The sequence below is a fragment of the Sinohyriopsis cumingii genome, chromosome 1 (genome assembly GCF_028554795.1).
Source record: "Sinohyriopsis cumingii isolate HCF-2022 chromosome 1, ASM2855479v2, whole genome shotgun sequence".
Classification (NCBI taxonomy): Eukaryota; Metazoa; Mollusca; class Bivalvia; order Unionida; family Unionidae; genus Sinohyriopsis; species Sinohyriopsis cumingii.
In genome coordinates, this window is record NC_142961.1 from 79,039,199 (window position 1) to 79,056,113 (window position 16,915).

At 38.2% G+C, this 16,915-nt stretch overlaps 1 protein-coding gene across 1 annotated transcript in view; it reads left to right on the plus strand.

Annotated features, from left to right (window-relative positions):
- Positions 1–8,164: 8,164 nt before the first annotated feature.
- Positions 8,165–16,915, plus strand: part of LOC149807185 (uncharacterized) — a 31,854-nt gene continuing 23,103 nt past the window's right edge. Inside the window, exon 1 of the mRNA XM_089934888.1 lies at positions 8,165–8,699. Coding sequence (XP_089791014.1) covers positions 8,379–8,699 — 321 coding nt within the window. The 5' untranslated portion in view covers positions 8,165–8,378. The remainder of the gene's footprint in view (positions 8,700–16,915) is intronic.

The window sequence follows — 16,915 nt, forward strand, 5'->3', positions numbered from 1 at the left end:
TATATATATATATATATATATATATATATATATATATATATATATGTGTGTGTGTGTGTGTGTGTGTGTGTGTGTGTGTGTGTGTGTCCAAAGGATACTCAGACGCCTCTTCTTGGGAATTCAGGAAATCAACATTCATTGAAGGCTGAACCAAAGAAAACTCTTTTTATATTGATCAAAAAGTTTTTTATTCATGTTCTTTGTTTCATTTATTGGCAAGCATTCTTCTTGACATCCTCTCCAGTTTGTGTAATTTAAAACTCTAATGGTAAGAGCTGTTATTGGTTTCAATTAATTGAATTAATTAGCCTACCTCTAAGTGATCGATTGTGCTTTTCTTTGTTTCTTTTCTCCATTTTACTGACGTTTAAGATCAATTTCATCTGGGTTACGTTCTTGTGAATATGGAGTTTCAATTAAAGTGTTGTCATTGAGTGTATTGTCCTTTATGCTTTCTAAAACGAGACAGCTGTTAAATGAAGCCGTAAAGAGGTTTAGAAAAGGCATTATTAAGAACTAGTTCAAATTATGTGCATATGACAAAAGATTAGGTAAAACACTTTGGATAAAATTGGAACAAACTTGAAAGTGATAAGATATCATTTTCAAGAACAATTAAAATCCACTAATAAAAGTTGCATACTATAAAAATACACTAAACAAAAGTATAGCAATATAACTTTTTGTCTGAAGTATCTACCTTCCTGTCATAGGGTACTTTTATCTTTGTTATCTTTTAATAACGGAAACACTGTTATATTAAAACTGTAGAAATATTTCCAGATTAAATAACTACAGGTTCTTTTACTTCTCCCTGTTACTTACAAAAAGTGCAGCAAAAATAAGTTAGATTCATTCATTTTTTCTGATAGGGCGGAGACATGGATGACCGACTCAGATATGTATTGTGGCAAGTCATTAGCACTGGTGTAGTAAACTGGTTAATAAATAAATAAATAAACAAATAAATAAATAAATAATAAATGATACATATAAAGATAAGATTTCACTGTTCTTATGTCACGTGTTTAGGCTCGAATATACAAGAACACAAAAGGAGTGAAAACAACAAGCTTTAAAAAACACAATAATTTATTTCCCCGGAAAAATTCTGCAAAAATGAAAAATATGAAGTTACGGTTTTGTAGAATTAAATCCAAAAATAATCCAAGAATAATCCACGAATAATTTTTTTGAAAACCTAATAACAAAATGTTCTTCTGATTTCAAGTTGGAATCCCGACGAAGAAATAAAATTCAAGATGGAAGACGATGACGTATGCTGCAATCTGTAGTGTTGAAGTATACGGTTCCTTGTAGAAACAATAATTATCACTCCCGTTTTGGAAATTTGAATAAATTTCTTATACGAAATGTCTCTGATTAAGAATCTCACATGAGCACATGTATTTTCCCGAAAAATAACAGATTCAATCCTTTTAAATCCACGTAATTTGAAATAACTCCAAACAGCACAACATACAACTTCCAGTTTAACAGACCAGCTTCTATTGAGAATAATTTAAAAAATAGAGGTTATCTGGTCTTCAAAAACGTAAACAAGGGGTCACGTGGTCATCTTCTCGAAGGTTATAGAAACAACGTACTTGTTAAAGGTCACGTACACCCAGTGTGACCCTGACGAAACAAATCATTATACTCTAAGAAATAAAACAAAGTGTTTACATCTTAAGCACGAAGTCCCATCATGTCTTCGACAACAACCAATCATTTTAAAATAAAGATAGAACTTGTTTACCATGGTTGCTATAAATTTTGAAACAAAGCCAGGATTTAGATCAACAACTGGTGTTTATGAAACAAACAGTCAAGGTAAAACTATTTCCTGAAAAAAGTATCATATCTTGTGAATACATTAACATTACAATATATGTAATGAAAAATATTTTTTTAAACTGACAAACAATTAAATTGAAATAAATATATATTAAATCAGATATAATTAAATCAAATATACATAACACTGTCTTTTAAAAATCTATTTGTTTTCAATTATTTCATCATATTACAAATATATTTCGGCGTGGATGCAAAGGAACTTACTGGGGGTCGGATATGGGAGCGGGTAGTAAAACAAAGAGAAAAAGGTGATCACATTAAGCCAGAGATAATGAGCTTTTATTTTTAAGGACTGTGGCTGGCCGGAGGACAAATGAATCATCAAAATAATGGATGGTTTTAGAACTATTTTCAGTTCCTTTTCAGGCATGTAAATCATTTCACGAAGAAAATGTTTACAAATATTTTCTATTTCCTTTTCCTTTTTGGCATTGCAGCAAAGAGTAATTATGTCACAAGATGCGAAGACAGGTTACATACAAGCATGCATGACGAGAGTCATCCAAACAAGGGATCACGTTTGTCAGGAATTGATTAAGATAAATGTAATAAACTGCCTACGAACAGTGGAAAACTAGTATCTAGAGGTGAAACTTGGATCTAGCACCATACATTCCTGTAAAATGTCCTGCTTATTGAATAAATGAAAAGCAACACAGCTTAATTTTGACTAATGAAAATATTGTTATAGCTAGACAACATTGCATAGAGTACGCATGAAAATATTTGGGAAAGGTGTTTTTTTTTTTAATAACTTAAGATGTAGTTAAAGGTGAAAAACGAAACGTAAATGGAAGACAGGTGGTTTGCTACAGCTTTCTGCATTTTCCTAACCACTTCCAAATCGTTGTCCTTGACGACTAAATCTTTCGAGAGGAGATTCTTCTGGAGCAGAAGTATGATTGAGACTGTAGGCATGCTCTCTATGTTCAACAACGCTGTGATAGTTCTCAGTGGAACACCTCTCATCATGTCCACAGGGCCGTAGAGAGCGATCACGGGCCTGGGTTAAGAAACACCATGGCCTTTCCTAGTTTTTGTTCAAACAAAAATTTTCTTTTATAAAATTCAAAAGTGTTGTTCGGCCCGGGCACCCTTACGGGCCGAGCCCCACTGATATATCCCCGGTTGCCTGCCCCCGCTCTTGTCGGCCCTGCATGATGTCCAAGTTCCATAATGTGTAGACATCATTGATTAAGGTAAATGTTTTCAATTCCAGATGTTTTTCCTTTTCCAAAAAAAAAAAGGATCGCCGCAGCAGCACTATGTCTACGGAAAAATAATACTATTGAGCGGATAATGTGAGACACAGCATTGAAATTTGATACTTTCCTTGCGGCCTTGTTCACCGTATGTGCGTAGCACCTGAGATGGATAGAGCACCTTGTATCATTGGCTGCGGCAGTCATGTTCGCTGCATTGTCCTTTACCAAACGTGGTTTGTCGCACAAATACCATTCACAAATCGCGTCGGTCAAATATTAGCAATGCTAGTACCAGCATGGCTCTCGGGAAGTTTCCGCGCCTGGAGAACGTGCGACTCAAGCTCCCAGTCCTTTATAACGTACGACATTGCTACGTTAAGGAAAGATTGTGTGGCACGGCTCGTCCACCCATCACTTGTCAAGGCAACAGGTACGTTCTCGATTCTAGACGACCTTATCTATATGCTCCTTGACCATCTCTGGAATACCTTTTCTGCGAAATGTGTCTGAGATGGTACAGTGTATCTTGGGTCCAACACATTACATTTATAAATTCATCATTACTCAGACACTAAATGGTCTCAGATCTTCTAGAATAAATCTTGCAATTGCATTTTTAATTGCCTTGTGTCTATCACTATCACTATTTTGTGGAGTTTGCTAACAAATATGGAATTGTAACCCTTTCAACTTTTACTGGAATACTCTTCACCGAGGACATATTTGTTCCTCCAGACGAGAGTTTGTGTTGACTAGACAAATGACTAGTTAAATTGGCTGTTTTTTTTCTTCACTTTATTTGACGTCATATTTAGACAGTTACCTCACGGAGACGCTTTTGTATATGGAACTAATGCGTATTCCGTTCCCATGATCGTCCGCTTGAACTTACTGGCATAAGATATTTATATATTTGTTATGAATCTTTTATCTTTGCCGAATAACTTTATTAAGAAATTGCCGTCAAAGAAAGTGGCACCGTTAAAGTTACAAAAAAGAAATGGCCACCTCACTCCGAAAGAAGAAGATCCACAAGCTCTACACTTTTCATACATTATAGTGATTTACCAAGTTATTTAAACGAACTGCTTCATTGTTTGCACTGGGAAACGATAAGATACAATTTACGAAATCGACAAAACCTCTCTTGATTAAATGTCAGACTTGTACTGAAAATCAAAATCTTTCCCTAATCCATGTATTCTCAAATGGAATACCCTACCTGTCAAAAAGGAAAGGGATTTCCTAGAATTTTAAAATTATATGCCCCCCTCCCACGCACAACAGCTATGATCTTTCTGGTGAAAGCAAATTCCTAATTATCAATACTAGAACCAGACAGCAATATAGCGATTATTCTGAGATCTTTATGACAATCATCCGATAGACGATCCATTACGCCACTGTAGTGTAAAAGCAGATAATGCATATAATTATACATTACATGTCTTTCGTACTTGTAATCAATAAAATTTAAGCTGAAGCCAGACATTTTTAATTTCACATTGCTCGTCACACTGACATGCATAGCCAGCCAGCTGACCTAAACTATCTACGAATTAAACTCAGATAAAAAATTTAATAATTATTATTATCCCGGCTTATTCCACAAAAGGCGTTCGTAGCATTACGTTCAGCACAATTTAAAAACGTTGAACTTTTATTTTGATTTTTGTACATTATGTCAATTTTACATATCTTTCCCACAACCAAAAATTACAAACCCAGTCATCGGCAAAGTTGGTGGAGAAAACACGTGAATCCACAGACGTTACTAATAGGCTCCTGCTAGCCTTTGCCCATAAAAACCTGGCTGTCACGTATGATTGCTTCTTAATAGTATAAATCACAATATGTTAGCGTCATTACATTTAAGCAAGTCTTAAATTTTAATATATTAGTGATATATAAGTGTAATGATTTACATAACAAACTATTAATAATGGTATAAATAATTGGTGATAGTTTTACCCTAACTAATAAAAACCTACGAATACTTGCACGTTACACCCTTGTCAACGCAGACGAAATGATGAGTTTAGGTTGTTTTGTAACGGCATATTATAAGATATTGTTGGTAATGTCATGCAGTGGGGACGAAATGAAGTGTCGTTGTTTTCTTTATTTTTTTTTCAGTATGAACAATTGTCAAATTATACACAATATGAATCTGTGCCAATAGAAAGGATGCTGTATCCTTCAAATAGCATTCACAGGTTCATCTGTTTTTCGTTGATTTTTGTATTATTAGTGACCATATAGTCAGTATTGTGCTGAAGTGCAGTCAAACCCTCCGACTGCTGCTATTACTAATAATACTACTACATGGAATTCCAGCAGCCAAATCATGGAATTCTAGCAGCCAAATCACACTCGAGCGTTGCATTGTTTCATATACTGTTAAAATCATTTTGCATCCTATTCGCAACAGAAGTGTCCAAACATTCATTGCTTTATTTTCAAGAATATATTAAACATGCATTAGAAATCAGCCTCTCCCTTCCATATTATAGTGAGATATTGAAATATATTAATATATTAGTGGTAGAAACATCACATCGCGATACGACTTTTGGAACTACATTTTCCCGTTTAGGAAATATATCTGGCCTTATCTGTTTTTAAAGCATGTATTTCTATATTTAGGCATATTATTTTTTCTTCTTCTTCTGTTCCTTCTCTCTCTCTCTCTCTCTCTCTCTCTCTCTCTCCAGCTCTCTTTCTCATCATCCTTCCACATCAGGATGTACACATCGTAAAATGCGTCACCGTGAACCATTTAATCTACATTTATGCAATCAATAATAAGCCATCTAAAACGCTTAGTAACGAAATCCAAACGGCAAAAAACAGACTTCAGCTGTTAACTACTTTACAGTTAGTTTCCTCCATCAATCATGGAGACAGTGACTAGGCTTACTAGACCTGTTGCTGTGTGCCACCCATACAGTAATACTCAACGGTAAATGGTACACGTTGTTTTGAAATACAAACCCCACCCCCAAAAGACCCTACTCGTGTTTAAATATAGTAATACAATTTTTAAAAAACAATTTGAATTCGCACCAAACTCGTGTTTGAAAACGATGGATAAATTGGGCGTTGATTTGTGTGGACTGCTACCGAGCTTGACTGCCATCTTGTCAAGGCCACACACACATTTCGATGTAGAAATAAACAAAATGGAAAACGAAAATAACCATTTACAAGCAAAATCACAATCATTAATATCTTCTGTTTAAAGAAATTATGCTATGAAGACTGTCTGATACAAAGATATAACACCTCTGTTTTGTTTCTAGTTACTCCACCCAACAGTATCAATTCGCGCATGAGATTATGTTAAAAAAACTAAAAATGTCTTCATTTTCGTACTATTACTTTCATTTTTTTTGGACAAATTACACAATTCAAAGAAAAAGATTTAAATGTAAAAGTTAGGAACTTATTTTTATCAATGTTGTAATACAGTTGTAAATTTAATAGGCAAAGAATGTAGAAAACATGTAAATTGACGACTTAAGAAATTATATAATATGACAAAATCTACGTTTTGAAGTAGATATACTTTTATATATATCTACTCCAAAAACGTAGATATTCCCTCTGGCACTCTGTGTCTCTGCCTGTCTGTCTGTATCCGTCTTCCTCTCCTCTCTCTCCCTCCCTCCCTCTCTCTCTCTCTTTCTCTCATTTTACTTGCTAAATGCGTGAGATATAGTTTTATCAAAATTTAATATGTGGTACATACGCCCCTAGACGTTATGCAGATTCTTCAAATGTGATCACTTTATCCCAAAAGTAACAGTCGGCTGCTTATCAAATGTTTTCTATCCAATTGCTAAATCCTAGAATTTATATTGTTACGACTCTGGGTCTTAAACTAGGTCACATGAAAAAACCCAACAAGTTTAATAAAAGTCAACAAACATCTTATTTTTCTGAATGTTAAAGTGAAAATTTAAATGACATTTACAGTATTGCAAATGAGTCCCACATAATCTTAAATGTCCTATAACAAAGTCCAAAAGTGTAAAATGCCACGAATTAATTCCTGTCTTGAATGTCCTGATACACCAATTAATGCAATCCAGACTGTCTTTTAATGAACTCGCAAAAATCCCAAAATATGTTAATCCAGTGAATGAGCACTTTAAATAAATAATTCTTCTAGCATTTTTTGTATCAAGAAATGGTGTCCACAGGCTCATCTTAAAATAGGAATTAATTATTTCTTGACGAAGTCACACCCACTCACCAGAAGATTATAATATATGTAGAGCGTCCCCTATATAAGAAAGATATCCCTCTTTAATAAGAAAATCCCTAGGGGGAGATAAACTGTCTGTAACTAAGTTATGCAGAGTTCCTTTTTGGAAGAGCCAATATGGCCAATTATCATACTGATGTTATACCTTTAAATGGATACGTTTTATCCAAAATAGAAGAATTATTGACGAATTGCATACTATATACCTACCACAGGTTGAACATAACATCACTTTTCCATGTCACTTCTGATGAATGAATACTTGCAATATAGCTACAAGATAAGATGATAGATTTAAATATAAACTGTCTTACTTATGCTCCAGTCTAAATTTATTTTTAATAGTTTCTATTAAATATCTATTTCGGAAAATGTATGAAACTCAATTTACATCATTCATTAAAAATAATTTCGACCAGCATTTGCAAGTGAATTAAATGGCACGAAAAAGAGGAACACTTGTTCAAATTAAAAGGCAGTGATACCGAGTATCGTAAACCTCTAAAATCAGAAAGTCCCTATAGTTTGCTCGACAAAATTATTTAAAAAACGATGACTGTAACTGACTGATTTTATATGTATTTGTTTATAATTGAAAATGTTTATTCGGGAGCGTCTCCGCGAGCGAAGAAAAGAGGTACGCGTTTTAAAATTCATAATCGATATGAAACATTATGACTATTTATTTTTTGTAGGAATATATTGACTATGTTGCTAATTAAAGCTTTCCGATTGGCCATCTGCTCATTGTTATTGATCGCCTTTAAATGTTTAATTCAAGCCGTGCATGATTACAAAGCATTAAGGGATCTGTAACTAGAAAGTCCCAAACCCGCGTTCTCTCTGATATGCTGTTTTGATTTAGAAAGTTTAGATACTGCTTAAAAGAAAAAAGGATCTACGATAATGATACAGAGATAACTTTTCTTCTGAATCAGATGCTATTTTCTCAATTTTCTGTGTATTTGCAACATTCGATTTTTTCAGTGGAAAATAGCTTCGTACATTTTTAGAAGTGGTTATTTTCTGCAAATTTATAAACAATGTTCGCTAAAACTTTCGCCTGCATAAGTTACTGCATTTGCTCATGCCTTGCCGTGTCTCAACTTAAGGACTCGTTTCGATTGTATTTCATGAACACCAGTAGTGTGAACAAGGGGATAGCCATTACAACTTTCACTGCAAGAAGTAAGCTGGACTGCATCTTGAAATGTCAGCGACAGAATATTACATGCATGACCTTTTATTATCAGCAATCCTCTCGCCTCTGCCAGCATAACATGGACATCCACGTGTACCGCCAGCCAATACCAACCGTGACGTCACCGACACCAGATGACTGGGCCTATGGAGAGATGGAATGGGTAATTATATAAACAAATATTCAAACACCTTTTTAAAAAAGCGGTCATATTTTAGGGTCAATAATATTAGTTTTAATGTAAATTTGTAATTTTAAAGTTACATTTCTATGAAATTTTTTCAGTTTTCAACTTCTATACAGATTTTCCTTGTCTATTGAACGATTTTGATCTTTTCTTTGTCCAAACAGAATAAATTTAGTCGTCTATCCATATCGAGATTGTTGGCTAGGGTAGTTTCTACCTAGTTGTATGCCAGTAGTAAATGGGGCCACCCTACGTACAATGGGAATTAGCATTACAGGGACCCCTGGGCCACTCTACGTACAATGGAAATTTAACATGGCGAAAAATCGTGGGCCACTCTACGTACAAGGGGAATTGAACATGGTGAAAAATCGTGGGTCACTCTACGTACAAGGGGGAATTTAACATGGGGGAATAGAGTTTGGGTTTGTCTAGGGACAAGGGGAATTGAATATGGGATTTTTTTTTTTTTTTAAAAATTTAAATTTAAATTTAAATTTAAATTTAAATTTAAAAAGGGGTAGGCAATGGAAAGGCTATTTCTTTTCGAGAAATATGGCTGGCCCTGAAAAAGGCCTTTGGGTTTTCTTCTTCTTCTTCTGCTTCTAATTTCTTCTTTTTCTCCACCAAGTTCTTATTTTATCTTCTACACTCTTTCTCTTCTTCTCTATCTTTTTTTTTCTCCTGCTCTTCTTTCTTCTTCTCTTCCTCCTCTTCTTTCTTCCTCTTCTCATTTTCTTCTTCTTTTTCAATTTTTTCGTTCCATTTGCTTATTCTTATTCATTCCTCTTCATCCTCCTTCTCCTCCTTTATCTCTTTCATGACACCACTAACCTTGTCCTTTACCTTTTTTAAGTTATTAATTTCCATCTTTACACGATGGGGACTATAGGAATAATGGTCTTCAACGAGTCTTATTAATTAATACTGGCCGCCATGTATAGCCTATCGTGCTGAAAAATGGCGTTAAACCCCACAACAACAACAACAACGAGTCTTATTAACATCTGCTCCATCATTCCTAAGTTGTCTAAAACGTCTTGCAATGTTTGTATTTTGTCCATTTGGTTAGAAGCCATCTTCTTTGTAGAATGGTTTGAACGACGAATACTGTGGGTTCTTATAGTGAAAGCGCGGACGTGAAGGAAAACATCCCCCCTAAAACATAAAATTGATCTTACCTAGATCATGACCAAAGAAACAACAACGCGCGGACGTGAAGGAAAACATCCCCTACTTTTCTCATTTCATATAATAAAACCCAAACTATACTCTCCACATACGCTAAGAAACCCATAATCTACTATTCACACAAACTTACGTGAACGGTTACAAACACAAACACATACACTCACATTTTTTAAAAAAGAGTTAGTGTTTATATTCAGACTACTCTACCTATACACATTGGCAAATTAATAGTTATTTCTTTTCTAGAGTATTGGGTTAGCCCTGAAAAGGGCTGGTTTTTTTGGAACTTCATGGACACCTGGTTAATGGTGACACCTTCCAGGCCTGGCGCCACATACACATCTTGTCCCCCAGTTACTTTTTACCTTTTTGGCGGAGAGAGCAGAGGCAGGATATGTGGCTTCAGAATCCCAATTTTCGGTTTCTGGGATTCTGAAATTTTTTCTTCTTCTCTCCTTTTCCTCCTCCTCTTCTTTGTATCTTCTCTCCTCCTCTTTGTATCTTCTTTCCTCTTCTTCTTTATATCTTCTCTCCTCCTCTTCTTTGTTTCTTCTTTCCTCCTCTTTAATCCTTCCCTCTTCCACAATGGCTTCCGCGGCCAGTTCATTTAATATGCACCTGGCATATTCCAGATGCACATGAAGTTCCAACAGTTTCTCCAGTCTCGTGTTCATTTTTGGTGTTGATCAATCAACAAGAAAGCTAGACTGCCGAACGAGTTTCAATTTATAGTGAAAGCGCGGACGTGATGGAAAACATCCCCCTAAAAACATAAAATTTATCTTACCTAGATCATGACCCAAAACAACAACGCGAGGACCTAAAAGAAACACTCACTCACTTTTTATGCTACCCATCACTATTTTAAAATTTTTTATTAACTACTTCAATAGACTATCCACATACGCAAAGCAATCCAATCTAACCCCAAATATACACCTCAAACACTAAAAAACATGATTTTAATCTACTATCCACACCAACTTACGTGAGCACTTACAAACACAAACACACAAACACATACCCTCACATTTTTTATAAAAGAGTTAGTGTTTATATTCACACTACTCTACCTACACACATTGGCAAATTAATAGTTATTTCTTTTCTAGAGTATTGGGTAGCCCTGAAAAGGGCTGTTCTTTGTTTGCTATGGCATTCTTTTTTTAGTTTCTAAGAATGCGATGTCCTCTGAGGATAGACTTTCTGGCGATAGGTCTGCTTCTTCGGAAAGAGAAGAAGAACTCTTTGGTGTCGATACGACACTCGACAAAGCCTCTGTCAGCTTCAGGTTGCTGCTGCTGCTGCTGCTGTTGCTGCTGTTGCTGCTGTCTCTGAAGTCTGTACTTCTCTGTCAATTCTTCTTTCTCCCTGTTCACTTCTTCTCTGAAGAGCTCTTCTATCAGGTCTTCAGTGACTTTTAACATTCTCACATTCTCTATTTCTTCTGGCTTCGGTATCAGACTGTGTCTGACCCTATGCAAATTCACGTAGGCTTCGTTGAGCTTAGCTAGTTTGGAGCACATCTTCGTAGGAGGATGAGTCGACAATGGATGGTTAGACTGGAAACAACCCCGGTTCTTAAAGTCAAAGCGCGGACGTGAAGGAAAACATCCCCCACACGGTTTTCGAGCCGCAACGTTCAGTGAGTGTCATGAGAGGGATAGTAAGAAATGAAAGAGCATCAATCCAACATTCTTATAGCTAAACAAACCACAAAGGCATTTTTTTTCAAAACATAACATTTTTTATTCAAAAATCACTTAACACTAAACAACAACTCTAACATTTTTAACAATAATCCAACACTATAACATCAAACATTTTTTCAAATCACAAACATTTTTTTCTCAATTTTACAATCTACTTTAAACAGGGCTGACAACGTTGTGAATGAAATTGTGATTTCCACTGTTGGAAGTCATTAGGCCATTGATGGACACTACGTTTCCTAGCTTGAGACAAAAGATAAGCATAATGGTCACAAAACCATCGATCTACTTTCACGTCGTTTCTCGAAGAAGAACGAGGATCAAAATGAGTCACTAAATGTTCTAAGGAATAGCCCAGGCTGCGATGATGCAGAAAATACACACAGTACTGTCCACACACCAAGGAATCTGTGCCTTGTAATTTCACGTTATTGAATCGGGTGGTCTGAGCATTTCTTCTCATAAAGTCGATGATATCGTCTTCCAAAGGGGGTAATCCGTACGAATCGAAATATTCCACACATCCTTCTTGAGGAAAGTAGACGGCTACCCAGTGGGTTCCTGGGAGATGACTTTCGCCCGTGTTGATCACGTAAGCTTGATGGTCTTTAGGTTTGCGATGAGGGAGTTCATCTTTAGCACATACGACAGGATTCCAAGAAGCCGTATACGAACTGTGGTTCAAAAGGTAATAAAGTTCCCAGGTATCCATGTTTTGTGTGTGTGTTTTTTTTCTTCACAGGTAATAATAAGTCGTCAATTCGATCCTGACTTTTTGCTTGAAAATGTCTGACGAATAAACGGTTATTCGTTCTGTTTCCTCACTCTGATTCAGGAGAGTTTCGATACGATGGATCTCTTGAGTGGTTAATGGTGGACAAGAATGTTCACGCAAGTCTTTATACCACTGGTGCAACACGTCTTTGTTCGAGATGAGACTCCAAGCTTCGTCCAGATACTCGTCCAATTTTTCTTCTTGACTTAACATCAGGCATTTATCGTGTTGAATTTGACTGGGATGATCGTTTTGACATCCATAACAATTTTTCTTGATCAATTCCGTCATTTTTTCGACCAAGTGTTTGGCAAAACAGGAGACTAAATGGGCTTCTTGTTCTGGCCATCTTGACTTCATCATGATCACTTCTTCTTTTTCCACGGTCTCCTCACATTTCATGTCCAAAGTTTCTCCACTAGGTAAAGAGGGACAACAGTCTTCCATGGTTTCTAGTAATCTAGGATGACTTCTCTCAAACTGTTGATTTCTATCGTATTATCGAATTCTGCATACAGGATGACGTTCACCGTTTCATCAGGGTCTCGGTCTTTAAACTGAATTTCCACACGAATCTGGCCGGATTTTATAGGGTGGAAATGTCCCTCGTCGCTGCCTTGGTCTGGAGTGAAATCAAAAGCCCACAAAGCGTAGCCTCCTGCATAATTCTCGTACGTAATACCGTGACTGGTATTGGTTCCTAACTGTCCGGTGGCTTCGTACAGGGACAAGTACGATCTCAAGTAATTCTTCTTGGTAAAGTCAGGTTCAAACGGTCGGGTAAACAAGGTTTTGCCATCGCGACTGACATCGATTTTGGACACGCCAAAGTGTTGAAAGTAGAAAGGATTTTTTTTCGGCAGCTCCGTTGAAGGCTGTATTCTCGACGATACCAACGATCAAACGTTTGGGTAACTGTCCTTGGAACAGATGATCTTCGATCATGGATCGCTGTCCCTTGGGAATGGTGAAGGTTTTCACTTCCACGCGTCGTATGGGATACTTGGCGGTCGTTCTGCTCAACGTCTGACTGATGTCGTTTCCCACTTTAGGTAACACTTCCACACGGCGTACGTAGAGTCTGGCTTCTTGGATTTTGGTTTTGTAACCGTCACTATCAGCCAATAAATGGAAAGCGGTACTGCTACGATTCAGTCTCAGACGGACATCCACCCCGTTCAGCAAATACTTTTCTTGCAACCACATGTCCAAATGCAAACGATCCATCAGTTCTAAACTTGTGTCGACTCCCGTGATTCTCTTTCTTCGTTCTACAAATCCATCATTGTTGTCTTTCTTTTCATCAGTTTCCAATATTTCAAACTTGGTAGATTCGTCAGCTTCCCATACCACACAGGCATTGAGATGAGTGTTCTTGGCATCTATTCCGTACGTCAAGAGATTTTCCAGGTAGGCACGATAAGGGTAAGTATCCATGCTGCTACTGACCAGTTTGTTATTCAAGTACAAGTCCACCCCACTGAACAAGGAATGCATGAAATTGTTGACGGGAGCTACTGCTTCATCGTCTATAGCACCTCCAGTCTTATCTAGAATTTTGACTTTCAGGTACAAGTAACTGCTATTCAGATCGATGTAATCTTCGGGCTGTCCTTTGATTTCAAACTCGATGGGAGCGGAATCCGTCAAAGAGGAGACGGGGTGAAATTCCACCCATTGGGATTCTTGCATCGTCATCATGGTGGGGGGGCATGGCAAACAGATCCAGTTCCGTCTTGGAACAAGCGCAAGACTCTCGGTGCATCATTTTTTTTGTTCTTTCTCAATAATCGAAAACGTCTAAGTCTCGAACGGTTCTTCTTTTCTTGGCCTTTCTCGCTTGAAGTCTGGTGAAAGGGTGTTTTCTTCGTCGTCTCTTTCTGCCTTGTCCTTGCTGAATGCCTGACTCGGTAGCGTGCAGGGCATTTATAGGTGTTTCTCGTTGGCCTAAAATGTCTTTGCCCGTTTGCAGCAAGACATTTTTGCCTGCCCTCATGAAGGCTTCTTTAGGGTTTTGTTTGTCGATGATGACATTTTGGAGAAATTCTTTGCCTTGCGTCAGTGCCGCATCTTTCAAGGCGTGCAATCCGCGTGTCACCATCGGTTTCAACACCGGGGCCACCGAACGAAAGGCCGATTTTAACATATCTCCTAAGCCGTGTCCTCGCTGTCGAGCAACCCCTCGGTACACTGGATACATGACTTACTTACGAGTCGTGAGAGAACCGTTTTCGAAAATGGAGTTTCACCGTGACTTTTCCTTTGGTGAATGGAATATTTTGTCCCAGATCTCCTTTTATAGCAATGTTGACCGTGTCCAAATACGACTTACTGACAGGCAAATAGTGAGGATGGACAAATTCGCGGTGAACGTGGTAAGTGTTTCCACCTTCCTCGTCAGCGTCCGTGGCAGAATCCACTTTGAAAGGAATGACACGCAGTAACGGCACGGCGGTGTGTCCCACCACGTTGTACTCCACCACATCGGAATACACGAACATCAAATTCAGTCCTTGGTTCAGTTCTACCGGGGCACGAAATAACTTGCTAAAAGACTCGTTGTCGTAAACGATGGGTAATTCGTTTTTCTTGAGCATGGCCTTTCTCATGTCCATGTCTCCGCCCAACATGTCAAACAATTCAGGACAAAATAAAATGGACAGGATTTTACTCCGTTCAAATTTCATCAAGAAGCGACGAGCTGCTTTGTGGTACTCCAGGGTGACACTTTTGTTGACATGCTCCAAAGCTTTCAGAAACACGACATTAAACCTGGAGGCTATGGTGCTGACCAAATGTTGACCACTAAAATAATAGCCTGGGGGAATGAACAAGTGATAGGTGGTGTACTTTTGATTTTGTGTACGGGTTTTCTTGTCATATTTGACATTGCTATCCATCCACTGTTGCATTTGCTCGTCATGAACTTCCACATCAAAAAAATTTTGATTGGGAAGGACATTGAGGACTTGGGTCGGGTGAATGATTTCTACTAAAGCCACTTCCCAATGGGCTTCGTGATCTAAGGGGATGGCCTGAGGTAATTTGGCCGTGTAACAGCACAACGTGTTGTGGGAAAACACCTCCATGGAACTGTCACTGGGTAAGGTTAAGTAAAATTGGTTTTGGTGACTCATAATTCCAGAGTTCTGTGGCTGTCCGAGGGGTTAGTGGACGTCAGAGGCGTGTCTCCGCTCCCACCAGTCCTCCCAACATGGTTCCCAAGACTCCTTTCAGTATGGGGCCTAACAAGAGAGGTAAAATACCTCCACGTTGCATTAACATCTTCTTTTTTTGACGAATGGGAATTTTCTTTTGAACCATTTGGCGAAGAACGTGACGATGTTTGCCTAAGCATTGTTTCTGGTGTTTGGACAAAGGGATCATGCCTTTCAACACGTTCAAACAACATTCGCACACGGTATCGATGACCTCTTTGGAGGCCGATTGAATGAGTTTTTTTCGTAGGGGTGGAGAAGCTTTGGACAGGACAGATAACATGTCCCCATGTTTGACTAAACGTGGAGGCAATCCTTTCCGTTTCTTTTCTTGGGGTTTTCTGGAGGGTGACATCTTTGCTTGTGGGTTCCAGGACATTCACCAAACAGACACTAACGTCGATGACTTAACACACACCCTTTTATCTTTTTTTGGGACTATCGCTTTGTCATAAAGGTGACAATGTTCTTCCCAAAATCGCCAAGGAAACCTCCCCTTTGTGGACGCCTCTTTTTCTTGGAACGACTGTGTCTTTTCTTAGGGTAATGTCGATGCTTGGCTAAGCGCTTTGTCGGATGACGCGTCTGCCTTTGTCTCTTTCTTTTTTGGCTTCTTGGAGGTGACATCTTTTACAAGTTCACTGATACCCCTACTTGGTCACAGGTCTTTTTTATACTGGTACGCGTCGCCACTGATTGTCTTTACGTCGTATTAGTTTGAGGACAGGCATGACACGTTGTGCAGGGGTACGCAACGGACTAAATCGAGCCAGTTCTTGCTTGGAGAAATCCAGTAAACTTTGTAACATGCCCGATCTTTCATGGACTTTGATTTTGGGAGAAGGTACTTTGTGAGCAGCAGCCACTGCCGCTAAATGGGAGGGTCCTGCCACTGGGGAAGTTCTTTTGGGGGTCATCAACGGAGAAGTTCTTGGTATGATCAACGTCTCCAAGTACTCTTCAGTTCTGGGTGTCATTAACGGAGAAGTGGACAAACGTGAGGGTGCCGGAAACGCAGTCACTGCCGTGGCAGGTCGTGGTTTGCGAGTGTAAGGTTGCGTCCTGGCCGAAGTACCTTTCTTGCGACTAGTTTTCTTCTGTGGACTTTTCTTTTTCTGAGGACTTTTTTTCTGTTTCTTTTTCTGGGGGCTTCTTTTCTTTTTCCGGGGTGGTGGTGGTGTCTGGTCAGAGGAGGGTCCTGCCACTGGAGAAGTTCTCCTTGGGGACCTGGTCTTTTTCTTCTTCTTGGGGCTTCGTTGGACTTTTTTCTTGGGGAGAACTTTGGGGGCATTAGGA